At 44.5% G+C, this 26409-nt stretch overlaps 3 protein-coding genes across 3 annotated transcripts in view; 2 read left to right on the top strand and 1 right to left on the bottom strand.

Annotated features, from left to right (window-relative positions):
- The window catches only part of ADCY3 (adenylate cyclase 3), an 82210-nt gene extending 72774 nt beyond the window's left edge, over positions 1-9436 (top strand). Inside the window, exons 14-22 of the mRNA XM_055327285.1 lie at positions 1772-2031; positions 2309-2374; positions 3628-3709; positions 4511-4669; positions 5179-5325; positions 5878-5997; positions 6961-7084; positions 7711-7835; positions 8419-9436. Of these exons, the coding sequence (XP_055183260.1) occupies positions 1772-2031; positions 2309-2374; positions 3628-3709; positions 4511-4669; positions 5179-5325; positions 5878-5997; positions 6961-7084; positions 7711-7835; positions 8419-8601 (1266 nt within the window). The 3' untranslated portion in view covers positions 8602-9436. The remainder of the gene's footprint in view (positions 1-1771; positions 2032-2308; positions 2375-3627; positions 3710-4510; positions 4670-5178; positions 5326-5877; positions 5998-6960; positions 7085-7710; positions 7836-8418) is intronic.
- On the bottom strand, positions 8741-21264 carry CENPO (centromere protein O). The gene is made up of 8 exons (XM_055327286.1): positions 21186-21264; positions 20909-21013; positions 18284-18453; positions 13958-14075; positions 12830-13089; positions 11344-11515; positions 10473-10636; positions 8741-9214 (listed from the first exon to the last, which is right to left on the bottom strand). Exons 2-7 carry the CDS (start codon positions 20940-20942, stop codon positions 10503-10505), a joined length of 888 nt encoding a protein of 295 aa, XP_055183261.1. The 5' UTR covers positions 20943-21013; positions 21186-21264; the 3' UTR covers positions 8741-9214; positions 10473-10502.
- Positions 21265-21365: 101 nt separating this feature from the next.
- Positions 21366-24972, top strand: PTRHD1 (peptidyl-tRNA hydrolase domain containing 1). The gene is made up of 2 exons (XM_055327287.1): positions 21366-21678; positions 24634-24972. The coding sequence occupies exons 1-2, from the start codon at positions 21427-21429 to the stop codon at positions 24802-24804; spliced, it is 423 nt and encodes a 140-aa protein (XP_055183262.1). The 5' UTR covers positions 21366-21426; the 3' UTR covers positions 24805-24972.
- The last annotated feature ends 1437 nt before the right edge of the window (positions 24973-26409 follow it).

Raw genomic sequence — 26409 nt, 5'->3', positions numbered from 1 at the left:
GAACACACCTGCTCTCAGTGGAGAAGGGCTTCTGTGTTAGCCAGGATGAGCAGTTTAACAACCAGTCCTCCACCACTAGACATGGGGTTGGAGTGGCACTTAGTTTCCTAAACAGATCACCTTGGCCAAACAGAGGGGGTCTTGTACCGCAGAAACCTGAGACTGACCTGCTTCTCCCAGCTCCTCGTTCTCCCAGAGTCCAAGAGCCCAACACCAAGCTCCAGGTCCTGTACTGGATGTTGACTCAATCAAACAGTTCCAAGAAGTTGATGTCCTTATCTACTACAGCTTTGAGGCTCAGGTTAATTCACTTGTTTCAGATCACAAAGCCAGTAAGTGACAGAATCAAGGATTAAGCCGATCTAAATCCCAATGCTGGCAAGAAGCTCTGTACGTCACTGCCCACGGGGCACAATACTTGCAAGCATTCTGCGTATCTGAAGTGCTCCCTACAGTGTGGCTAGTGTCTGGCATCCAGCAGGACCAGGGAGGTAAACCTGTTCCGCTAAAGGAGCTCTCCTGTTTGGCCTTCGTCCATTTGACTGTTGCCAGACCTTCCTAGAGCCCAAATGGCTAGGGGCAGACAAATGATCCTCTCTGCCCTTCTCAATTCATGGAGAAGCTGCAGGTCCCAAGGGAGCAACCAGATGCTTTCCTGGGGGTGGTGGGGGGCCAGCAGTTGGAAGCTCAGATCTGTTGATTCAGAGCCACCAGTTAGTTACTGATGAGCATTGGCAGCTTGGATCTGCAATTGATGTTCTCGTCAGTCGTCATGGTTCCCAACAATTTTGGCAGTACTATATACGTGCTCTTACAAGTCCTACTTTTTTCAAATAAATGTTCTATCATTTGCTTTATTTTCTTTAACAATTTAAGCACAGGAAGAAAACCTCACCATGGAGACTTACTCTGATAGCAGGCCAGGTGAAAAAGACCTAGGGCCAGTTGATTCAAAGTCCAACTAGAATGAGAAGTTAGGAGCTCCAGAACCTAACGTGCCCCTGCTTGCACGGTACCCAAGCACAGGCAAGAGAAGCCCGAGGCCCCTTGTGTTTCTGAACACCCCTGGAGCCTGGTGCCGGGTCTGGGGACCATTGTTTAATAGGGTATGGACACTGTGCAGGACATCTCAAGATCCTGTAGCCAGTGGAGGGGTGAAAAGACCAGGAAGGCATGAAAACTTTCCACATGCTGAGAACTTCCCTAGAGCCAGACCAGCACTGGTGGGTAGAAGTTACAAAAAGGAGGTTTGATTCAGTTTACGGATGTACTTTCCACTGACTTCCATCTGCCCAGCAGTGGGACCAGGTTCCAGAAACAGAAGTGTCTGAGCAGAGGCTGGCTGCCATCACGGCAAGGTTGTGAGTGGGGGGCTCACTGGTTGGCCCTGTGGCCCCTCCTTAAGTAACAGTGTGATATGCGCAAGAGTGTGTTGTATTTGAAAGCTAAAAACTCGACTCCTCACTCTGGCTTTACCACTTGCTGATTGCACTAGTTGGCACAAGTCCAGCCTCTGGGTTTTCTATAAAGGTGGCAATACTAAAAATACTTGACAATTTTCATGAATCTCAAATGAGATACAGTCAAGCTCTTAGTGGGAATTACTAACTTTTCTGTTACTGTTCCCTGGTAAATTGTCCTGGCAGTGTTTCTGAGGTTGCTGGGGGACGTGGCAGCTGCGTGTACACAGCCACAGGCCAGCCGCCTCTGACCAGTGTCTGCTGTTCTCTTGCAACCCGTGTTCTCCCCACCCCATGGTCCCGGCCTCCAGCTTAGCTGTCTCCAGTACTACACAGGACCACACAACAGCACTGCAGGGTTGGAGGTGGATGATGGCTGCGTAGAGAACCCCAAGTATTACAACTATGTTGCCGTGCTGTCCCTCATCGCTACCATCATGCTGGTGCAGGTCAGCCACATGGTGAAACTCACGCTCATGCTACTCGTCACGGGCGCTGTGGCTGTCATCAACATCTATGCCTGGCGCCCCATCTTTGACGAATACGACCGCAAACGTTTCCAGGAACATGAGTAAGATGAAAGTCCATTTCATCTAAGATGAAATGTCTATACTGCCTCCTCCTTCCCACCCCCCAAGTCCCTACTCCAAGTCATGGCCTTGGGCTCATCAAAGGATCGTATGGAATCAGGGTTTGGGACTTCTCACAAATATGCCACTAGTTGGCTGTGATCATGGGGTAATGCTTTCCCTTCTCGATGAGTCAAAGAGCCAGGCTATGTCTGTGGCCACTAGCATCAGCATCTTGTCCCCAGATGGGACCTGAGTGTGCAATTGTCTGTCCTACAGCTTTCCCATGGTCGCCTTAGAGAAGATGCAGGGATTGTCCACCTCTGGGCTCAATGGCACTGTCAGGTAAGGGCAGCTGCTTCCCCTTTTTGATCTGCATTTAGTTTCCTTTTCTTCTAGAGACCAGAGAAGTCCACTGTGTCACACTTCAGAGGCACACGATGTGGGAAATTCTTTGAGAAGTTAGTGTTTCTGTAGGAGGGCTGGAGCAGAGGTAGAATGGTTTGGGTGTGGACCTGGCCGTTGTGGCCTCATCAGGAGAGCAGCGGCCGTGTGGTTTCAGGGGTGGGACAGGGGCCAGGCTGGGTGAGGAGAGCGGGAACAGCCACATGGATGTGATGGCTGCATGTAACTGGCTGGCAAGATAGACTGCAGGAAAATGAGGAGGAAAGAGCACTGCACCCTATCTAGAAGCTCTCTGGGGCGCAGGCACTCTCTGGGGCCGCAGCCTGGCCAGCGTTTGAGTCTGTTTCAGGTCTTGAAGAGGACGCTGGACTAGAAGTTCTCCGAAGTCCCTTCTAGCTCTGAATTTTTATAATTTGTCCACTTAATAAATGAAAGGCATTCACATAATTAAGGACATGAGAATTAGGGACCAAAACAAAAGACCACTACACACCTACCAGTTTGGCAGGAATTAAGACGTCAGGTGATATCAAGTACAATGGTAATTCACTCCTGATGGGACTATAAATTGGTACCATTTTAGAAAACAACTTGGAATTTAGTAAAGTTGCAAATAGACTTCTGACCCAACAATTCCACTGCTCCCTACATTCCTTATAGAAACTTGTGCACATTTCTATGTCCCAGGGCGTGTGCAGGATCATCCATAGTCACGTTCATCATAGCAACACATACACACAAACATCCAAAGCAGATGAAAACTCATGTCAATAACAAATGGGTACACAAGTTGTGATATATTCATACAATGGACTATTGTATAGTAATGAAAACTGTAGCTCCATACAAAAATGTGAAGTTACTAAAAAATCATAGAATGGTGTCTTGGTCCCATCACGGCAACGCTAGTCTCTTTCTCCAGAGGTCACACTTACTGCTGTTACCAGTTGATGCAGCAGTTATAAAACATCTGGGGAGCTCTGATGTGGATTCCCGGAGGGGGCAGGGCTGGGCTATTTAGGAGTCCAGTGATTTAAGATTTACATGTGAGAGTCTGGACTTGATGTGAAAGTGCTTAAGGAGCTGGGAAGTTTCTGGCCCAGGGGGACAGGAAAGGCACAGCCCAGTTGGAGGGAATCAAACTCCCTTCCAAGAGGGCAGCATGGGCAGATGGATTCCTTTCTGCCCTGCAGGCTGCCCCTGGTGCCTTCCAAGTACTCCATGACAGTGATGATCTTCGTCATGATGCTGAGCTTTTACTACTTCTCACGCCACGTGAGTGCCTGCACACCCTCCTCTGCACACAACCTTTTGGGGCCTCCCGAGTAGCAGGCTCAGGATCTAAAAACCAAGCTGTTAAGGAATGCTGGTCTCCCTTATCCAGCCTGGCATGTGGCCCTGGCCAAGCTGTCGCCAGCTCTGTTTTCTCATTCTCTCCCTTGTAATACAAGAGCAGTTTTTTTTTTTTTTTTAACCTCTTCTTCTGACTGCCCCCAGCATGCTGAAGCAGCACAGGGAGCAGGTGTAAAAGCTTAGAGAAAATTGGCTCTGTTTCCTGGGGCCAGGGGCCTGAGGATTTTCACCCACGCAGGCTCTGGGATTCACTAACACACTCACCATGGAAACAGAAGAGAAAGGGAAAGAAGGTGATAAAGTTCTGAAGGGAAAAAAAGCAAGAGGGAGGGGAAGAGGTTCCATGTCAGCCCAAGTGCCCCCCAGTGGTTTGCCAGCGAAAGTACGGCATTTTCCAGACACTTGCTGGCCAGAAGGAGGTGGGAACTCCACCCTGAGCGGAGATTCCCAGTGCTGCCACCCGGCTCCAAGATAGACCTGTAGCTAGAATGAGGTCCCAGAATTAGGGCTATCCCCGCTCCCCAAATATCCAGAAGGCTTCTTGGAGCCCTGCATAACCACAGCGAGGCTGGAGTCCTTGCTGTGGTGGCCTTGAGTCGGTGGGTCTATGTTATCTTTCCCTTGCCGTTTAGTCATTTTCCTGCGTTTTTCCATGTAGAAGCCTTCCAACTTGTTCGTCTTTTCATCAGCCAGCTAAAGCACACACCTTGCCTGTGTCCACAGGTTGAAAAACTGGCAAGGACACTGTTTTTGTGGAAGATTGAGGTCCATGACCAGAAGGAACGTGTTTACGAGATGCGGCGCTGGAATGAGGCCTTGGTCACCAACATGTTGCCTGAGCACGTGGCACGCCACTTCCTGGGGTCCAAGAAGAGGGATGAGGTGAGGGGTGGCCTCATGGCGTAGCCTGTAGCCATGAGGCTGACCTTACTTTCATCAGCCCCTCTGGGCCAAGGCCGTCTCAGAAGCTGGCACTGGTCCAGGCAGGGCTGCACACAAGCAGCAACTGCAACATAAGCAAGGGAGGAATTTCACAAGCTTTCAGTAAAGGGCACTACTAAGATTTTCCGTGGGCTGCACATCATTTTCAGATGAGGCCTTGGCTGGAGCCTACCAGTCAGTTGTGATCCCCTCACACGGAAGGGCTCTTATGCTTCACTCCCCCAACTCCATCCTTTCTCAAAGCTAGACTGGTTACAGGGCCTAGAGAAACTTTTTTACTCATTCAAAGTTGTGATGAGCCACTGCCTTATAACCCAAAGTTAGGATAATCTGGGAGGGAACTGTCCAAAAAGCTGAATGTACTAAACGTGTGTGGAAGATAGATTCATTTCTGTGGCACATCATTCCACTGGTATTTCTTTGAGTACTGTGGCCCTGCCTCTTTTTAGGAGCTGTATAGCCAGTCTTACGATGAGATTGGAGTCATGTTTGCCTCTCTACCCAACTTTGCCGACTTCTACACAGAAGAGAGCATCAATAATGGTGGCATTGAGTGTCTGCGCTTCCTCAATGAGATCATCTCAGACTTTGATTCTGTGAGTGCCCATCCTGCTTCTCTCCTGCCCCAAAGCCAGCTCATTCCAGATTCTCAGGACAGGCTGCAGAAGCCAAAGGGAAGTTGTAGTTACCCTGTCTGCTCCGTTTTCTTAGATGAGCCTCCCTGTGATGCAGGAACTTCAGTAGCCTGGTGGAGCTGAGTGGGGAAAGCGGAGCCTGGGAAGTTGCCTACAAGTTCACAGCATAAAGACTGGCCAAAACAAGATCCTGAGGCCCCAGGTTCCTCCTACCCCCAAATTCAGATTCAGTAAATATTAAGAAAATTGTATACCAAGGCAAATACTTTTACATACATGCTCAAATACCCTAGGGGCCTGGCAGCTTTGTCCCATGTTAAGGTCCTAGAAACAGGCTCAATCAGGAAGACTGCCTAACATCATGTGCCCAACAAACGGCAGAATAGGTAGGGTTTTTAGGAAAGCATCTCTTGGAAGACTTGGGTTGCTGTGAACAGGCATATCTGTCATTAGTTGGCTCATTCATCTCCCTAGACTCTACTGACGTTTCTTTCTTTTTCAACACTGGCTCAGCTTCTGGACAATCCCAAATTCCGGGTCATCACCAAGATCAAAACCATTGGCAGCACCTATATGGCAGCTTCAGGAGTCACCCCAGATGTCAACACCAACGGCTTTGCCAGCTCCAACAAGGTAGCTAACCACATCAGTGGCTGGAGATGGGGCTCTGCTTCCTGAGGTGAGAGAGAGGCAGCCCACACCTAGCATGTGTGAACCAAGGAGTTACAAGGGTAGCGGACCCTGCTGAGTGCTGCTGTGCCAGTGGGTCACCCATATATACCACCAGCACCACGTGATATAAATTTAAAATCGGGTTTACTGGCAAAGTTTAATGAGCAGAGAAATAATCAGATACATGATCCCTCCATTGTTGCACAGCTTAGAGCAGAAGCTGCTCCAGCAGTGGCCATGCTCCCTTCATGCTCTAGACTTTTGAAAGAACTAGGGAGGAAGTAGAAACTGTCCATGAGATTATGTAACAATGAAAACATCCAGGTTGGGAGTTTTGTTACAGAAGGGGTCTTCAGAGCACACTGGCTGGCATCAGCCTGTTCTTTTGTTAAATCAGACCTGTGCAGCTAGTTGTTTAGCTACTAGGAAAGGAAATGAGCTGTGGGGACCCTGGTCCCAAGAGCTGTTTCTTAAGCTATTATCATCTTGTTTTATCTTAAAACCATTCTATAGGAGGTAAGTACTATTACCACCTCCATTTTATTGGCAAGGCTAAAAAAATGTGTTTAAAAAGGGTTGTGGCCTTCAAGTGTTTATAATCTAGTTAAGGAATCAAAATGAGAACTATCCCAAACCTAAGAGACCAGGTCAGGCAAGGTTAATGATGAGGTAGGTAGGACTCCTGATCAGCTACATGGCAGACAGGAAGCCATTTGGCTGGGGAGGATTGGTCTTCCCCACCTGGGGACCCTAAGGGATCCAGGTGAACAGTCAGTGGCAAGCAGAGGCAGCAGTCACCGATGCCTCTGTGGTAAGTGGAGAATAAGGCCTTTAACAAGGAGATGCAGAATTCTCCAGATGCTGGAGGAGGAGGAAGGTGTCGATACTGGCTCCTGACACTCTCCCTGCTGCTCCCTGGCACAGGAGGAGAAGTCAGACAAAGAGCGCTGGCAGCACCTGGCTGATCTGGCTGACTTTGCTCTAGCCATGAAGGATACACTCACGAACATCAACAACCAATCCTTCAACAACTTTATGCTGCGCATAGGTAAGCGTTTTTCAGCTTGTGTGCCCCTGAAAGGCTCCCTCTGAAGCAGGGTACTCAGCAAATCGACAGGAAGGGCGAGAGACTTAGCCCTGAGGCATTTAGGTTGGGGAGGGTCACACATACAGCTCAGGATGGGACCTTAGGGATCTCTCCCAGATGACGACTGCAATCTGACAAAATGATGGTCAGCTGTGTCCCATACCGCTTACAGCGATTAGCCTGCTTTCTGAGTATGGCTGGAAGTCAGGCTGTCTACCGCCCCGAGCAATCCCCCGTGCCTGCAGAGAGCTTTGCTACTTTGGTCCAGCCTGTTGGGAGCTAATGTCCCCTGCTGCCCCAAATAGGAAGAGGCGCAGGGATTCTCATCCTGGGTGAGGTCACAAGACACTGGAACTTCCATACTGCATAAATTAGTTACCACAATGGCCAGGACAGGATAAAGAGGAGACATATCTGCCCTCTGGTGGCTTAGAGACAAGCTTCATGAGGAATAGGTTAACAGACTCAGGAGCTTGCTCAGTGGTTGGGGTCAGGTGGTGAATTCTCTATTAGAGCTGGTGGCTTCTGAGATGGGATAATGACAAAATACAGCTCGTGGCTGTACTCAATGTTTTCTTCTCCGCCAGGCATGAACAAAGGAGGGGTACTGGCTGGGGTCATTGGAGCCCGGAAACCACACTATGACATCTGGGGCAATACTGTCAATGTGGCCAGCAGGATGGAGTCCACAGGGGTCATGGGCAACATTCAGGTAGGTCCAGCAACAGAGATGAGCATGTGCTCAGACCCAGGGGATGGGAAAAAAATCAGGACAGGGTGTATTTGGCCATGCACCACTGCCTCTGTGTCAGCCCAGAGTAGCAAGCTGGTAATTCTGGGAGATTACAGGCAAAGGTGGGAAGAGATGTCTCAGTAGAAGGGAGGAAATACTTCGCCCCGCTTTCTAAAATTTAAGTTCTTCTTTAGACTATCCTGCCTCTTGGTAAGAACTTTCTAACCTCTTGTGCCTCCAGCAGTTCCCCCCTGAAGTCATCCTGAATGGAGTCACCTGGGTTGGGCTAGAAAGTGCCTCAGAGTAGGGACAGGAGACAAAAGAACAGGGAGTGCTTACTGTCCCCAGAGGATGGCCATGGGTTCTCTGTGGCAGCATCACAGTCTTTGGGAGAGGAAAAGACCTTAGGCAAACCACCCTGTGCCTACTGGTATATAGAATAAGGGGTTTGGCCCAAGAGGTCTGGAGAAGAGCATGACAGACGGGCTCACTGGGACCTGTAGGCTACATGCAGATACCTCTGGGCAGTCCTGGTCTGAGACCACACTATGTTCTTCTACAGGTGGTGGAAGAAACACAAGCCATCCTTCGAGAGTACGGCTTCCGCTTTGTGAGGCGAGGGCCCATCTTTGTGAAAGGGAAGGGGGAGCTGCTAACCTTTTTCTTGAAGGGGCGTGACAAGCCAGCTGCCTTCCCTAATGGCTCCTCCGTCACCCTGCCCCACCAGGTGGTGGACAACTCCTGAATGGCCTCTAGCCCCACAACAGTCCAAATGGGAAGGGAAAATCTATTTTTTGGAGTCAAAGAAAGGCCCTGGGAAAGGACAAATGACCAAGTCCCAACATTCCCAAATTGTTGAAGTGCACACTCACATAGACTTTAGGTTTAAAAATCTCCTCAAGCCTTCATTTGTTCATGGATACGTGAGCTCTGAGGATGGCCATACTATTCCTCAGTGTGCCTGCAGCTTCCTCAGAGAGTAGGGGTCTTAGGCGTAGTACTGGAACAATCCTTCCGGAGCCCTGGGTCTGACCAGCCCTCCTTCCCCCAGAGAGGCCATGGCCACTGTGAGTAGGAAATGTGTCCGGGGTGGAACAAAGCAGCCTTTGCTTCCAGGCTGGGAGCAGAGATGGGAAAGCTGTACTTCAGAAGAGGACTTGGCGGCTGAGCAGGCAAGTGTTCTGCTCCCCAGCGCTCACCTGGAAGCAGCCTTTTCAAGCTGGAGACCTGCTTGTCTCCATATGGTCCAGGTTAGGTGACCTGGCCCTCATGCTGATGTTCCTGGTAATCTTGAAAGGTTCTTCTGGAACCCCTGCCACCTTAGTTATGAGAGCAGAAAGTGCAATATTTCCTTTTACCTGGTGGGAGGGAGGGAAAGGGAATTTATTTCTGAGAGAAAAATATATAAACAGATCTTCTACATTTATATTTTTAACTTTCTGTTAAAAAAAAAAAAACACTTTCCGATATTGCCTTGCCTCTTGAGCTCTTGCTACAGTCGCCTTTGCTACTGCTTTAAAAGAGAATTTACAGGTATTGATAAACAAGACTGTTTTATTAAAAGCTTTATTCAACTTGAATGTGATCACTGTGAGAATTCTGTTAAGTACTTTGCTAACTCACACCATGCATCCTTACCACATGCCTGAAAGGCAAGAGCCTGAACTAAGACATGTGATTAGTCTCAAACTCCTTTCCTCTAAATGGTGGTCCAAGCTGACCCTACCTGTCCCCTGGGCACCCACACCAGGTAGGTTGCTTCCCGATCATCAAGTCTAGGAAGTGACCACATTAGAGGCCTGGATGCAGCTCTGGGTCCAGGGCAGGAAGGAAAGTAAAGACTCCTATTTGTGACTGCGCAAAGCGAGGACAGGCATTGAAATCGCTGGACCCTGCCAGACACAGGCTTTCACATCTGAGCACCATCCCTATACATATCCCCATAAGGAACAAAATGTGTCAGCAAGGCTGAGGCCAGTATTATAAGGAGAAAGGATCCACACACTGAGATCAGAAGACTGCAAGGGCTGGGGGGTTGGAATAACCATGCAGCTGTGGCTGAGAACTTGCAGGAGAGAGATAAGGGAGGGTGGGTCTGCTTCCGTTTATTACCACTGAGTTTGAGCAGACTTACAAACTCTCTACTAGCATGTTTAGAACAAGATATTAGCTACATAGAGCCCTGATATCCACAGTACTTTTTTCTTTATAAAACTGTAGCCTAGAACAAACTGCTTCGAAATAAAGATCAAACACACCTTCTCCTTAACTGTGTGATTCCTGTCACATAAGGAATCTAGAGTGTTCTAAGAACTTTCTCTGCAAAAGTCTCAAAGTAAGGCAGACTTAAAGCTTTCATTAAAAGCTAGACATACCTTTTAGCTAAAAGATACAAACTCCCTTTCACAAAATGCCTTCTGCCCCATAAACCATTCTGATTTTCATCTAAAACATATGCTCAATACCTCCACCGTCCAAACTTGCCCCCTGCCACCCTGATGAGGTGGGTGACTGTTCTCATTGCAAGGACAGTCCCCAGGCAGGGGTCTGAGCCTTTCAATACTTTGCAGTTCCTAGGACCTAGCCTGGGACTATGCACAGTATTATTTTACTCACTTTTGACGTGTTCCCAATGAAAATAGTATCCTAGACCTGGGTCACATCCAACTTCTCTCCTTTTCTTGCAAATGAAGTAAAAGCTTGATGTAAGGGCTTCGTAAAAAACAGATTTTCATGAGATGCTCGTTGTTCTTCCCAAGAGGGGGGTAATGCATCCGTTTCTAAAACATTATATCAATCTCCTTTAGTGAAATTGAGGGAATCAGAACCCAGATCATTGATATTCTGGACTCACGTAACCTGTTTTTTCGCTCTAGAACTGAGACCAAATGAAATTTTGAGACCCAAACAGACACTGTCAGAAGTCTAAAACCTATGGTGTGAAATCTGTGGCAGCTTCAAAACTTCCACCTCCTAAAAATATTTGATCCCATTTTTCATTATTGCCCATGACACATGACTATGGTACATTAAACTAAAACAATAACACAACTCAGCCAGCCGTAAGAAATTCCCATATACAGAAGAGTCTCTAGAGAACTAAGTGTATACTTATTTGTCTAATTGGCTTCTTAGTGAAATGAGTATTTTGGCCTTCTTCAACACAAGTAACCCTACGACTCCGCCTCATTAGCTGTCTCTCTTCAAGAGGGGTTTCCAATGACAACAAATCACAAACTGATGGAACACTGGCAGAGTTGGATGGAGCAAAGGAGGTGGGAACTAGGGTAATTATGTTTGCTACTAACAAAAGAGAGGAAAAATGGTAAAAAAAAAAGGAAAATATTCTTTGTATCTTAGTAAATTTCTAGTCAATTAACAGGTCTCCAGAGGTCCAACGGATACAGTCTTACCTATTTTACTATGTTTCATTTAACTTGAATCACACAGAGCACGTTATTTCTTCATTGAGGCATCTTCCTCTCACCTGGGTAGGTAATGGTGACGTCCGTTGGGAGGGTGGTTGTGAGGTCCTTATACAGCAGTCTAGCACAAAACAGGAACAACTGACCCCGCAGCTCCACTTTGTAAGTAAATGACAGCAAGTTGCACAGCGGGTTTCTCTGCAAGGGCCGAGCGAGATAGGCTGCAAAGTCACTCTGAAGAGGGTGGGGATCAAGACACAAAGTATATGATGATTATAGTTCCAAAGGCAGTGAGTGGTGGTGACTTCAAACAGATCTACAAAAATAGGGCCCATGAATCAAATTTCAGAGACTTAAAGGACTGAGAAAAGTCTAAAAAGAACGAATGATAAAGATTTAAAAGATAACTAAGAGTTGGCAGCATCCTAGGAAGGCCTGCAGGAAGTGCTAAATAATTGGCCAGAGCCTGGGGACAAAAGGGAGATATGTTGTCTTTGTATAGCTGGCTAAAATGCTTTGTGTCTGCATTCTCATATCAGTTTAACTAACAACCAAGAGCTTCAGAGTCATTCTAAATGCATGGGAGGGAGGCACTAACTTATAAAAAGTCACCTATTCTTTATCTGCATTCATTTCCTGTCTACTTAAAAAAACTTGTTTTACCCCAAAACTAGCTCCACTGCAACCCTGAGAAGCTAGGCCAGAGTTTAGGCAAAGATGGATAGTATTCCCCTATGTAATTTTCTGCTTTGCATCTATATAGACCCAAGGTTCAGCAAGACACTTGGCACATAGTAGGTACTCTATATACCCACTGAATTAAAAGCATAGAAACTATACAGACATATGTCGGAGATACTGTGGGTTCAGTTCCAGACCACTGCAATAAAGTGAGTCAAATGAATTTTCTGGTTTCCCAGGACATTTCTGTTTACACTACACTGTAGTCTATTAAGTATGCAATAGCATTATGTCTAAAAAAACCAATTACACATCTTAATTAAAAAATACTTTCTCACTAAAAAATGCTAACCATCATTTGAACTTTCAGTGAGTCATAATCAATGATCAGATCACCATAACAAATGAAAAAGTATGAAATATTGCGAGAATTGCCAAAATGTGAGAGACACAAAGTGAACAAGTTGGAAAATGACACCAATAGGCTTGCTCAACAATTGCTACAAACCTTCAATTTGTAGAAAAATGCAGTATCTGCAAAGAGCAATAAAGTACAATAAAATGAGGTATGACTATACTACTTTGTGAAGGAAGAAAGGGTCAAGTATAAAAGCCTGAGGACCACCATTCAGGAGTGAATAATCCTGTAAGCAGTACCCACACTTCAACAGCATCCAGTTTCAACAGGGGAAGGAGGTGGACAATAGCTTGTATATAAATAGGAAACACACATGAGAAGGATAATGGTCAAATATCTGGCTCAGAATTATAAAATATTTTAAAATACAGAAGAAAATTTGCCTTCCCCACCCCCTTTTAAGCCTATTCTGGGCTCATAACGTGCTATGTAAGATTCCAGACAGATACCTGAAGTCGATCTGCCTGGTACTTCCTTCCAGCATAAGCATTTAGGTATTCACAAAGACAGAACAGGAAGCGCTGAATATTAGTCTGCAGGTATTTTGCAGATATCTCCTCCAAGGGAATGAAGATTGGAATTGAATGGTGATGTATCCAAAGTGGCTTCTGTAGAACAAGGTCGATAAAATAGGAATCCAGCAGATTTCCCTCAAAAGCAGTGCTGATGCAGACACAGACCCCTCGGCTGGTCAGTTTCCCACTAAGCCCTGAAGCAAAGAAGGCAACACCCCTCAGCAAATGTCAGCAAAGGCAGGATCTTCTTCAGCTGCACATTCCATTCGCTTTAGCATTGCCTCATAAATACAGTACATGTTCAAATGTGTTGAAAGAACATCACAGACTCTTTTCACTTACTCTGGCTCACTTTGAATGTGAGTTATTAAAACCACAGAAGAATGGTGGAAAAGACAAAAACATCCTAATATCAAATTATGGAAAAACATTTTGAAATTTTCATTTTACTTCTTTTTCTGAGTGTCAATTAATGTCCAGTTTCTTCTACAATCTATGCCATAGATAATGGGCAGGATAGATCCCCATTTTAATGGGGAAACAGAGACTTAATGGGTTCAAACTATTTGACCAGTGGCATTAAGCCAGCCAGCAGCAAAGGCAGTTCTTTTTTTTTTTTTTTTTTTTTAAGATTTTATTTATTTATTCATGAGAGACAGAGAGAGGCATAGACACAGGCAGAGGGAGAAGCAGGCTTCATGCAGGGAGCCTGATGTGGGACTTGATCCCGGGACCCCAGGATCACGCCCTGGGCCGAAGGCAGGCACTAAACCGCTGAGCTACCCAGGGATCCCCAAGCAAAGGCAATTCTAGTACAAGTTCTGACACACACTGAATAGCTAAAATGAATAATCTAAGCCAGCCCCCAACCAACCTTTGCAAAAAGAGGCCAATTTTGTAGGTCAAGATGCCTACAAATAGTATGCCAGCTTGGTGTGTGTATGTTGAGGAAGGCAAAAATCTAAGCTCATGAAATAAGTCCAAGACTAATGATACATATAGCAAACCAACTCACTAGAAGCAAGAGACTCAGACTGGAATAGGTCAGAAAATAAATTATACCTGTAAAACGATATGCCTGCAGAATAGCTTTCACATTTTCCTGTCTTCTTTCTGCAACTTCTTGCTCACCGATTTCCTGTGTTTGATCAGGCTCTTCATTAGCAATAGATGCTCTAACCTGCAAAGTACACAGCAAACCAAACTGGATAGGGGCACCACAAAGGGTCCTTGGCCTCACACAAGCAAAAAGAAAACTAAGTGCAGTGTATTTATTGTATAACAACTCAAGAAATGCTACAATGACCAGTTAGTGCTATGAATTCACAACAGAGGAAGAACCTTGTGGGTCACAGTGCCAGGAATCAGAAGTAGAAACTGTGCTGGCCTGAAGAACAATTACAACTTTGGTGGAAATGGAGAGTATTGTGAGAAGAACAAGAAAAGGGTGTGAGCAAAGTCTAGGATAAGTACAGGGTGAACAAAACAATGAAAACAACATACCACAACTTAAGGGATATAGTTAAAGCCAAGTGCTATGGACTGAATCTTTGTATCCTTCAAAATTCATACACTGAAACCTAATGCCCAATGTGGTGGTATTTGGAGGTGGGGCCTCTGGCTGGTAAGTAGGTCACAATATTGAGGCCCTCATGAATGGGATTAGTACCCATGTAAGGGACCCCAGAAAGCTAGTTTGCCCCTTCGATCATATGAGGCTACATGAGAAGACTTCATGAGGAACCAGGTCCTCACTGGACATTGAACCTGCCAGGCCCATAATTTTGGATTTCCCAACCTCTCGAACTGTGAGACACATGTGTTACTGATAAGCCACCCAGTTTATGGTATTTTTGTTACAACAGCCCACATTAACTAAGACATTATGTTTTGTGGGAAATTTATAACCTCACATACAAAAAAGAGAAAAGAAAGACTACAAAAAAAAAAAAAATCAATTAAGGTTTCATTTCAGGAAGCTAAAAGCAACTTAAATCCAAAAAGAAGGAAGGGTAGAATGATAAGATGTTAATAAAAATACAACAAAAATGTATAATAGAGAAAATCAATAATGCCAAAAGTTGGTTCTTTAATAAAATTAATACAAAATTGATAAAACTTAACAAAACTGACCAAGGAAAGAAAAAGAATGAAGAGTGAACACAAATTACTAGCATCAGAATAAAAATGAGACAATACTACTGACCAACTTTAACATGTGAGTTTACATGAAATAGACAAATTCCCTGAGAAATGCAACTTACTAAAGATGACCCAAGAGGAAATAGGAAATTTATATTCAATCAATTCCTATTAAAATTATATTAATTTATATTTATAATAATTATATTGATATATTTATAGTAATATATTAACAATATTAATATAAATTAGTCGATTTATATTAATCAAAGAAATTGAGTCATAAACTTAAAACCTTCCCAGAAGAGTCCCGAAGGGCTTTACCAGGTAATTCTTTATAAAAATTTAAGGAAAAACCACATTTATTTTATAGAAGCTATTCCAGCAAATAGAAAAAAAGGGAAAACACCCCAACTTGCTTTCTGAGACCGGGTTAAACTTGATGCCAAAACCTCACATGGATATTAAAAAAATTTCACAAGATAATCTCATGAATTTAGATGTCAAAGTCCAACTAGCAAATATAATTCAGCATTATATAGAAAGGATAACACATCAAACCAAATTAGGTTTATCCCAAAAATGTAAGCCATCATCACTCAAACACCAATCAATATGTATCACCATATGATCATCTTAATATATGCAGTAAAAATATTTAAGAAATTCAAGACCTGATCACAAAACTCTAGCAAACAAGATATAGAAGAGCATTTCCTTAATTTGATAAGAGTATCTCTACAAAATATAGAGCAAACAGGCTGACTCTAAGACGATTTCTACTCAATATACCGAAGATCTTAGCTAATCGAATAAGGCAAGAAAAACAAGTTACAAGGGTTGGAAAGAAGTAAAACTTATTGTTTGCTTATGACATGATTCCAAATGTAGAAATCCCAAAAGAATAGAGAGATAAATAGAATTAATGTAGATTTAGCAATGTTATGATATATAAAGTCAATATACAAAAATCAAATATATTTCTACATAACAATTTAAAAATAAAATTTCTAAAAAATAATACCATATATCACAGGTCATCAAAATGTGGTTTGTGGGTCAAACCCAACTTGATACTTATTTTTGTAGTAAGGTTTTACTGGAACACATTCATTAATTTACATATTGTCTATGGCTGTTTCACAAAACACAGAGCTGAGCAGCTCCCATAAATACCAACTGGCTCACAAAGCCTAAAATGTTGATGATCTGGCCTTAGGAAAAGTTTGCTTATCTCTGCCATATACAGTAATATCAGGAAAAATCAAATACATAAAGATAAATATAATGAAAGATGTTTAAGATCTCTGCACATAAAACTATACATAATACTGAGAGAAACTGAAGAACTAAATAAATGGGAAGATATATCATGTATATTAGCTAGAAGATGCAATACTGAAAATACTTCAATTCCCTCCAAATTAGTGTATACATTAAATGCAATCCCAATCAAAACTATAGGTTTTTGGAAACTGATGGCTGATTCCCAAATTTATGTAAAATTCAAAGGGCCAAGAATACCCAAGATAATTCTGAAGGAGACAACATATATGACAGGTGTCAACATTTAAGAGTAAATGAACCTCTGGTACAAGCACAAATAGACCAATGGAACAGAAGTCAGAAACAGACTCACAATGGACCCGAAGATCCATGACAAAACAGTGGTAAAAGAATGGACTTTAGAAAGTGGTACTGGATGCAATGGATAGCCATATGGAAAAACAAAAAAAGTATGACCCTATTTCATACCATACATAAAAAAATCAACTCCAGATGGACTATAATTCTGAAAGTAGAAAGTACAATAGAGCTTTTAGAAAATACCACAGAACATCTTTATCACCATAAGTTAGGCAAAGATTTATTAAAAGAAAACAAAAAGCAATAAGTCAGATTCCTAAATCAAACTTCATTAAAATGAAGACTTTCTTTTCATCATAAGACACCATTAGAGAGTAAAAAAGCAAGCCACAGGCTAAGAGAAGATTCATCATACATATACTGAAGAATTCATATCCAATATACGTAAAGACTCTACAATTCAGTAAGAGACAATACAATTTTTGCAGAAGCCAAAAAGCATATTTCACAAAAGAAGACTTTCAAGTATCCAATACAGGTACTTTAATAGTGTTAATTATCAGGCAATTGCAAATTACTCCACCATGAGATACTATGACACTTCCACAGAGGGACAAATTTCTTAAGCTGACAGTATCAAGATGCAAAACAATGGAAATCTTATACACTGGTGCTATGAATATAAAACTGGTATAATCACTTCCAGAAACTGTGTGGCAGTATTTACTGAAGACAATATACATACCATGTGACCTAGCAAATTCTACAAGATATACACCCAATAGAAAAGTACATATTTTTACATCAAAAGACAGGAACAGGAATGTTTCACAGCCCCAAGTGAAACAACCTAATTAGCCTAAATGTCACCAACAATGCAATTAAGTAAATTAATTGTGGACTATTCATAAAATGAAATTACTATATACCAATAAAAAAGAATAACTATATTGCACCAGTTTGGATGAATCTCAGATAAAACTGAGCTTTTTTAAAAAAAAAAAACTTTTTTGCTGAGTAGCAAAAAAAAAGTCAGACATGAAAGAGTTTATACTTTTTACACTTATATAAAGCTCAGTGATATAGTGTTTTATGAAGCACTTTCTTGGCTGTGCAAGAGTTACTGGAGAACTAGTTATACAGGAAGAGAAACAACTAGCAGACTACTATAATGATCCTGGTATTCAAATCACCTAGTAAATACTTACCACATAATATATGGATAATACTTGAAGTACAGAGACAATCTATAGGAAAATTTGACAGGTCTTGCTGACTGACCCTGGGCTAGAGAGAAAATTGAAAAGAGGGAAGAATCAAAGTTCACTACATGGTATCAAGCATGGGTAAGGGAAAGATGGCACTAATGACAAAAGTGCCAATGACTCAAGTCAGGCTGAGAGTAAAGTAACACTCATGTCTCTGAGTGCAGGCTAAAAGACTATTACAAAGAACTTGCCAGGCCCAACAGGAGCATCTGAAAATTATTGCTTGATATTGGTATTAGTTGATTCAACAGGATGGATCATTTGAGAGGTCAAGGGCTGAAATCAATCTAGTAAGAACACAAGTGAAACTCATTATCCAAATGTACTAATTCCCAGATGATCCTTGTTCTTTACACTCCAGGAAAACCTACAATGTCACCTCTGCACTCACTCTGGCTTGACGTCGCTTCACTTCACTTCTCAGCTCATCTCGTAGACGTCTCAGTTTATGAATCTTGATCCTGAGAGCATGTTCGACTGCCTGTGCTCTCTGTGGATCTTCTAAGTTTTTATGAGATCTGTTCACTTGAATCTCTAATCTTTCCAAGTGAGCTAAAACACCTGAGAAAAGTAAAAAGACAATTTCACAAGAAGCCGGGGATTTCTAACTCTGGCAACAGGAAGCATTTCAGTGGGGAACCCAGGGTGGCTCTTTTTTCAGAACCTAGCCCACTAAAATGTTAGACATTGGCCACAGTTTATAAAACCAGAGGAGCTGACAACAGAAATCAATGATAAGCAACCTCTTAGGCTCAGTACTAATGTACAAGTAGTCTCTGACTAGGACAATGCCTAAAGAGAGCATTTTCTGAATACAACTCATCTCAGTTACCCATGATAATAAGGACTTAGGAGAAAACAGGGTCACCAGATTCAGGGTCTCTCAGAAACTTTTAAAATATAGAATTAGGGGTGCCTGAGTAGTTCAGTTGCTTAGGTGTCTGCCTTCTGTTTGGGTCATGATCCCAGGGTCCTAGGATCAAGCCCTGTGTCTGGCTCCGTGCTGATCCTTCTCCTTCTCCCTCTGCCTACTGCTCCCCCTGCTTGTGCTCTGTCAAATAAATGAATAAAATCTTAAAAATATTTTTAAAATAAAATGCAGAATTATTTTTTAAATTGGCTTTTATGCATGTATTCCCAAAGTGCTAATGCAGATCTCTTTGGATTTAGACATTCAGAGAGACTTAAACTAAATACACTGAAGCTCTGCAAAGTATTATTCAGGAAAGTCTGAGTGGCTCAGTGGTTGATCTGCCTTTGGCTCAGGGTGTGATCCCGGGGTCCTGGGATCGAATACTGCATCAGGCTCCCCACACGGAGCCTGCTTCTCCCTCTGCCTGTGTCGCTCTCTGTGTCTCTCATGAATAAATAAAATCTTAAAAAAAGTATTATTCACAAAGGACTATAAAGATACACACTAAAGGGAACTGCCTATCAGTATTACTGTGTATTAGAAAAGGAAAACAAGTTCATGGTTGGACAGAAATTGAGGCAAATCCCAGTTCCCAAGAGATTAAGGACCAATTTAGGAAAGGTCAGTTTCATAATGCCAATCCAGTCTAACAAAGCATTTGCTGAACATTTCCTACACGTTAAGACACTTGTGCTAGATGCTTTACTTGCAAACCATGTAAAGAATTAAAGCATGGGGCAGCCTGGGTGGCTCAGCGGTTTAAGCGCCTCCCTTCGCCCAGGGCATGATCCTGGAGTCTCGAATGGAGTCCCACCTCAGACTCCCTGCATGGAGCCTGCTCCTCCCTCTGCCTGTGTCTCTGCCTCTCTCTCTCTGTGTCTATCATGAATAAATAAATAAAATCTTAAAAAAAAAAAAAAAGAATTAAAGCATGAAGAGAATACTCATTTAATCTCCACAACCACCATCGTTAAGGCTATTATTTGCCTCCATTTTCCAGATGAAGAAATTGAGGCAGAGAAAAGCAAAACAACTTGCCCAAGGCCAGGAAATTTCTTTTTTCTTAAAGATTTGATTTATTCATTCATGAAGACACAGAGACAGGCAAAGACACAGGCAGAGGGTGAAACAGGCTCCCGGCAGGACTCGATCCCAGGACCCCAGGGGATCACGCCCTGAGCTGAAGGCAGCTGCTCAACCACTGAGCCAACCAGGTGCCTCAAAGCCAGGAAATTTCTTTCTCTCTTTCTCTTGTTCTTTTTCTTTTTTCCTTTCTTTTCCTTTCTTTTTCTTTCCTTCTTTCTCTTTTTCTTTTTTTTTTTTTTTTTTTAGATTTTTTTATTTATTTATGACAGACACACACACAGAGAGAGAGGCAGAGACAGAGGGAGAAGCAGGCTCCATGCAGGGAGCCCGACGTGGAACTCGATCCCAGGACTCCAGGATCACGCCCCGGCCAGAAAGCGGCGCTAAACCGCTGGGCCACCGGGGCTGCCCCAAAGCCAGGAAATTTCTAATTGCAGAGCTAGGACTCCAACCTAGGTCTAACCAACACCAAAAGTCACTGCCTGGCACCGACCCTTTCACAGGTGTAATGCGAAAGGGACCCCAAAAAAATCTTGAGGGATCCGTGGGTGGCGCAGCGGTTTAGCGCCTGCCTTTGGCCCAGGGCGCGATCATGGAGACCCGGGATCGAATCCCACGTCGGGCTCCCGGTGCATGGAGCCTGCTTCTCCCTCTGCCTGTGTCTCTGCCTCTCTCTGTGTGTGTGCCTATCATAAATAAATAAAAATTAAAAAAAAAAAATCCTGAAAAGAGAGCTCACTGGCTAACCTGTAGCTCTGAATATAAACAATGAGCATGTCATGAACACACCCTATCGGTATAAAAACGGGCTGGAACCTACAAATATTTGAAGAATTTTCCTATGCGATGAATGATCTTAGCTGCCTGTCCCTCTGAGTCTTCAATGTTTTTTGCTCCTTTCACCAAAATGTTCCCAAACAGGCCAGGTCATACATCGTTCATTGGAGGAAGGGGCTCTTTTGACCTAGGGGTCATCTCGGCAGCAGTAGTAAGGGGGAAAGGCGACCCGGGGAATACCTCCTTTGGACTTGCCGTCATTCGCCCACTCCATCTCCTTAGATTTCTACAGGCCGTGCTATGAAGTTGTGCAGGCAAGCGGTAAGAGGGACCCGGATACCCTTGCTGGCAAAAGACAAAAAAAGAAAGTCACACCTATTCACGGGAAGACGCGCACAAGTCAGGCACGCACCGTCGACCCCCGGACAGTCCAAGTGTCTGTCACCACTAAGAACCAGCGCCCCCCCCCGCCCCGCCCCTCCCGTTCCCGGTCCCCGCCGGCGGTGTCCCCGTCTACCTGCCCAGCGCGCGCCCCACTACACGGCTTTCTAAGAGGCCGACAGCCTTCCACCCTGGTCACGGTCCTGTCCGTCACTGGGTCTTCCGCCTCCTTTCCTCCGCGCTTCTCGCTCGCGCACGACAGGGATGAGAATTCCCGCCCTTCACGCCTTCAAAATCAAACCAGTCGGACCCAGCGTGCTTTGCGTCCCCACCGTACAAAAACATGGCGGCGCTCAGGGCCCCTCCCTCATCCCGGCATGCACCGGGGAGTAGGTCCGGCCTTTCTGTGGGCCCGGAAGATGGCGGCCTCCGGCGCAGAGCCGCAGATCCTAGTCCAATACTTGGTGTTACGAAAGGATCTATCGCAAGCTCCATTCTCCTGGCCAGCGGGCGCACTAGTAGCGCAGGCCTGTCACGCAGCCACTGCGGCCTTGCATCTTCATCGCGACCACCCCCACACGGCCGCTTACCTCCAGGACCTGGGGCGCATGCGCAAGGTGGTCCTCGAGGTGAGGCACCCGGCGGAGGGGGAGGGGTGCCGAGGCCGTCGAGAGCGGAAGTGGGTGTGGCCCTGAGGCCGAGGCCTAACCTCGCTGAGCGGCTGCCGCTTGAGTGGGGAGGAGTTCTTTACACCTAAGTTTCGGAAAGGGGTTCAGGGACTTGCGCCCTCCCTCGGTGGCTGGACGGGGCCTGACTGTGTCAAGTGTGGACGTCGGGCGGGTTATCGATGCTTCCGGCACCCCTCCGCTCTAGGGGAGCGTCCCTCCTGGGGCAGGCCTGTGAGGGGGGAGGCAGGTGGAACGAGGCCCCGCCCTTCTATCCCCGCGGCCCGCGCTACCGGCCGCCCCCTCCCCCGAGAAACCTGCAGAAGGGACAGGGACACGGGGTTCCGTATTGCCAGCGAAGTCCAAATGAAGCATTGCCAGGCTATGACGCCTAATTATTTGAAAGTAAATGTGCACCTCCTATAACTTGAACTTAGCATCATAAATCCCAGACACCACCGGTGTTCTGCAGATGGCCAGACAGGTCTTACCCTTAACCTCTCTCCGCGTGTCAATTCTGCTGCTGGAAATGTATCTTAGGAAGATAACTCAGATGCACCAAAGAGCATTCATTGTATAGTCCAAGAATATTCAGAGGAGCACTTTATAATAGTAAAAACGTGGAGATTACCAAATTTCCAACACTAGCGATTGGTTCATTTTATGCTCATAAAATGTGCTATTATAAGGCTCGCATAAATCATGGTTTTGGAGCATGTTTAGTTGGCATGGAAGAGTGCTCATTACCGAGCTGAACTGTATTCTATACAAAATGATACAAATTTGGGGAGGAAAAACTAAGGAAATACATCCAAATATTAAGCAGGTGGTGGGACTTTGGTTATTTTCTAATGCTTCTCTATTCTTTTTAGTTTTCTACATTAAGCACATATTTTACTTTATAGTATAAGATTTATTTTAAACAAACTAGGACCCTTGGGTGGGGTGATCCCTTTATGGGTAGCTGGCAAGAGCAGATGATCTTTCAAGAGAAAAACTGTTGGGTAGTAAAATATCAGGCAATAACCTGTGGGAAAATATCTCGAGAATCCGAGCAGATAGAAAAGAAGCAGATAGCTTTTTATTTAGACTCTTTTTATAGGAAGAGAGCCTCAATAAATCATCTGGTTCAGACATCCCTCCTCCCTTACATTCAGGCAGATAATATATTTACCCCTTTTCTCAGAGAGATCTAAAGCCCACAGAGATTAGGTGACCTCCTCTAAGTCAAAGACATCTGGCGATTCCTAGTTGTTAGCCGTAACTCAGGAAAGGGACCAAGGAGTCACCAGGGATTAAATTAAGGTGATGCTGTAGCTGTAAAGACCAGTAAAATAGAAGAACATGCCAAGGCTAACTCCATTTATTGGGTGCTTACTATGTGCCAGGCACTAGTCTGAGCCTAATTCCATTGAATCGTCACTACTACTAGGAAGCGTTATCATCCCTGTTCTATGAAGGGGAAAGAAAGGCCCAGCTTAGTCATGTAACTCATCAAAATCACACAGTCACTGGGGCACCTGGATGGCCCTGTAGGTTAGGCATGTGACTCTTGATCTCAGCTCAGGTCTTGATCTCAGAGTCCTGAGTTTGGGCCCCCAGTTGAGCTCCACACTGAGTGTGGAGCTTACTTTATTTTTATTTTTTTTAAAGATTTTATTCACAAGAGACACACAGAGAGAGGCAGAGACACAGGCAGAGGGAGAAGCAGGCTCCATGCAGGGAGCCTGATGTGGGACTCGATCCTGGGTCTCTAGGATCATGCCCTGGGCCCAAAGCAGGCTCTACACTGGGTGGCAGGCCACCCAGGGATCCCCTAAAGCTTACTTTAAAAATAAAGACTGCACAGTCACTAAGGGACAGAGCAAGAGTTTGGACTCACTCTAACTCACTGTCCTGTGCTGCTGATGCTGAAGAAGGAGGCAGAAGTCCATGGGTTTGCCTCTAGCATGGCTGTGTCCAGAAGACTCTAGATATAGAGTGACAGTCTTGGTTGGCCTCCTCTAATTTGATAGGACAAACCTCTAGTTATCTGAGTGGCTTCTGCCTTACTAGGCAAAAAAAAAAAAAAAAAAAAAAAAAAGCCACATAACACAAATTATTTTCTGAGTGCTAGCTCTAACACTTGCTGTTAATAGGAGTCAGTGTGGTGATGAGGATGATGAGAAACAATTGGAGAAAGATGTGGGAGGAATGGTTTGCCCTCTGAGCCAACAAATAGGAGCTATCCCAGCAAAAGGAAAACCCTTCAGGGTTGGTTGGGGTTGGGTGGGAAGGGAGAATGGAGATGGAGGTAACATGCTGTTAGTGTCATATCCTTCTCAGCTCTTAAAGTCAGAGCTGGCTGAAGGATTAGGGATAGCTGTATGGGCACCACCATAAGAGAAGTAGAAAATACAGAGAGCATAATTACGGACAACACATACAGCATCCCAAGAGAGAAGAGAAAAATCTTTCCACTTTAGAAACAGGCATATTACGCCTTTCCCTGTCCTGCCCCCAGGCTCCTTATCTAAGGGCCTACGGAGAGAACATGGCAGAAGGGGCAGTGAGCTGTTGCTTCTGGAGATGTGCTTTAGGCTCCTTTGTTGAGAGAACTGTTCTCCTACTTTCAGTCAATTTCAGTCAAGAGGAACCCCTTCCATGCTTGTTTTTTCATTCTTCTTTTTTTTTGGACTTCATTTATTTATTCATGAGAGACACAGAGAGAGAGGCAGAGACATAGGCAGAGGGAGAAGCAGGCTCCCTGCAGGGAGCCCAATGTGGGACTCGATCCCAGATCCCTGGAACACGCCCTGAGCCTAAAGCAGATACTCAACCACTGAGCCATGCAGGCATCCCCATGCTTGTTTTTTCATTGCCTTCTGATACTTCCTAAGTAGGCCATTTGATCGGTGTTCTTTGCTCTGCCACTGGTAGGCTGCAGATGAGAGCACCCTGAAGGAGCTGGCTGAGACCCTGCAACAGAAGAACATTGACCACATGCTGTGGCTGGAGCAGCCTGAGAACATCGCCACTTGCATTGCGCTCCGTCCCTACCCCAAGGAAGAAGTGAACCAGTATTTGAAGAAGTACCGATTGTTCAAATGACTAATGTTATCAGTTGCCTTGATGTATTTGAGTATCGACTGGATCCAGAAACTGCATGCCATCCATCCCTAAGCATCATCTTTCAATGGCAACTCACTCCTCCCTTGAGGTTATTAATGTTTCTTGAGGGTCAAACACATCTTCATATTAAAGTTGTCATTAATAAGACTCCTCTTATTTTTAGTTATTAATTAGTTCAGGTGGGGAAAGTAGGTGAGCCACAATATTGTCTTTAGGTCATTGTTCAAATGGAAGATTTGATTAGACTCCTACCCAGGGGCCAAGGAAACAAACACCCTTCCTTCTCTATTAGGAATAAGGGTTCTTCCAGTCACCCAAGTTTAAAACTTTGCCTTTGAATTCTTTATTTCTTGTTCACATCCTGATATATTCATTGAATCTAGGACAATATCAACTCTAAGATACGCCATTATTTTATAGGAAATGGTTATTAGGAAAGAAGAGATGCTACCAGTTAAGACATGCAATTAACCATGAGATGCATTTCAGTTTCAAAGATGTTAAGGTTTTGGGGACCCCTGGGTGGCGCAGCAGTTTGGCGCCTGCCTTTGGCCCAGGGCGCGATCCTGGAGACCCGGGATCGAATCCCACGTCAGACTCCCGGTGCATGGAGCCTGCTTCTCCCTCTGCCTATGTCTCTGCCTCTCTCTCTCTCTCTCTCGTGTGTGTGACTATCATAAATAAATAAAAATTTAAAAAAAAGATGTTAAGGTTTCAAAGATGTTCAGTTTCAAAGATGTTAAGGCCTTGAACAGAAAGAAAGAGAAACTTTCATATTTGATTTGTCAAGTACCATCTCTATTGTCTTCAGTGCTACCACCCTGCATCAGGCTCTCACTTTGCTCATCCGGGTGTCCCACTGGTCTACTCCCCTCTCGTGTAGCCTGGCTACAGTCCAGTGGATGTTCTCCCACTAGGTTTACTTAGGAACATTGAGTACCCTCTTCAGGGTAGACTCCTACTTGCCCACAGAATAAAGGCAGAACTCTTCAGCTTAGCCTCAGACCGTCCATTTTATATTTCTTACCTAGCTTTTTTTTTTTTTTTAAAGATTTTATTTGAGAGTGAGAGAGCACAAGTGGGAGGAGGGGCAAAGGGAGAAGCAGGCTCCCTGCTGAGCAGGGAGCTCCATGGAGGGCTCCATCCCAGGACCCCAAGATCATGACCTGAGCCAAAGGCAGATACTTAACCAACTGAGGCACCCTGCCACCCGTCCTACCCAGCTTTTTAAGTTTATCTTCTATTCTTTCCTTATCCAAACTTACGTTTCCACAAAGGCACTCCAGTTGCTGCCTGCCAGTCCCTGACCTGGCAGTCAAGCACTAGTACTCTTCCCTCCCCGTTCCCACCTCTGGACTTTATAAACTATTTCTGGCTCAAATTTGATCACCTTCACAATGTCTCACCCAGCCCAAAATGCAGTTCCCTTCTCTGAACATCTAGAACACTCCGTACAGTGTTTTATGTATTTCTAGACACATTTGGAAATGTCTACAGAAACTGCTTGGACCCCTGCAAGGCAAAAGTTATAAAGGGTAATTTGCTCAGCAGATATTTATTGCAAGCCTACTGTGGTAGGATGTA

The sequence above is a fragment of the Nyctereutes procyonoides genome, unplaced genomic scaffold, assembly GCF_905146905.1.
Source record: "Nyctereutes procyonoides isolate TBG_1078 unplaced genomic scaffold, NYPRO_anot_genome, whole genome shotgun sequence".
Classification (NCBI taxonomy): Eukaryota; Metazoa; Chordata; class Mammalia; order Carnivora; family Canidae; genus Nyctereutes; species Nyctereutes procyonoides.
Note: the sequence above shows the minus strand (reverse complement) of the source record. Positions and strands in the feature narration are given on the sequence as shown.

Coding starts and splice junctions, on each gene's coding strand:
- CENPO (XM_055327286.1), bottom strand. CDS start 20,942: ATGGAGTGGGCGAATGACGGCAAGTCCAAAGGAG. Junction 18,454..20,908: donor TGACGGCAAGTCCAAAGGAG/GTATTCCCCGGG, acceptor TACTTTTCTCAG/GTGTTTTAGCTCACTTGGAA. Junction 14,076..18,283: donor TGAAGCGACGTCAAGCCAGA/GTGAGTGCAGAG, acceptor TGTACTTTGCAG/GTTAGAGCATCTATTGCTAA.
- PTRHD1 (XM_055327287.1), top strand. CDS start 21,427: ATGCACCGGGGAGTAGGTCCGGCCTTTCTGTGGGCCCGGAAGATGGCG. Junction 21,679..24,633: donor TGCGCAAGGTGGTCCTCGAG/GTGAGGCACCCG, acceptor TGCCACTGGTAG/GCTGCAGATGAGAGCACCCT.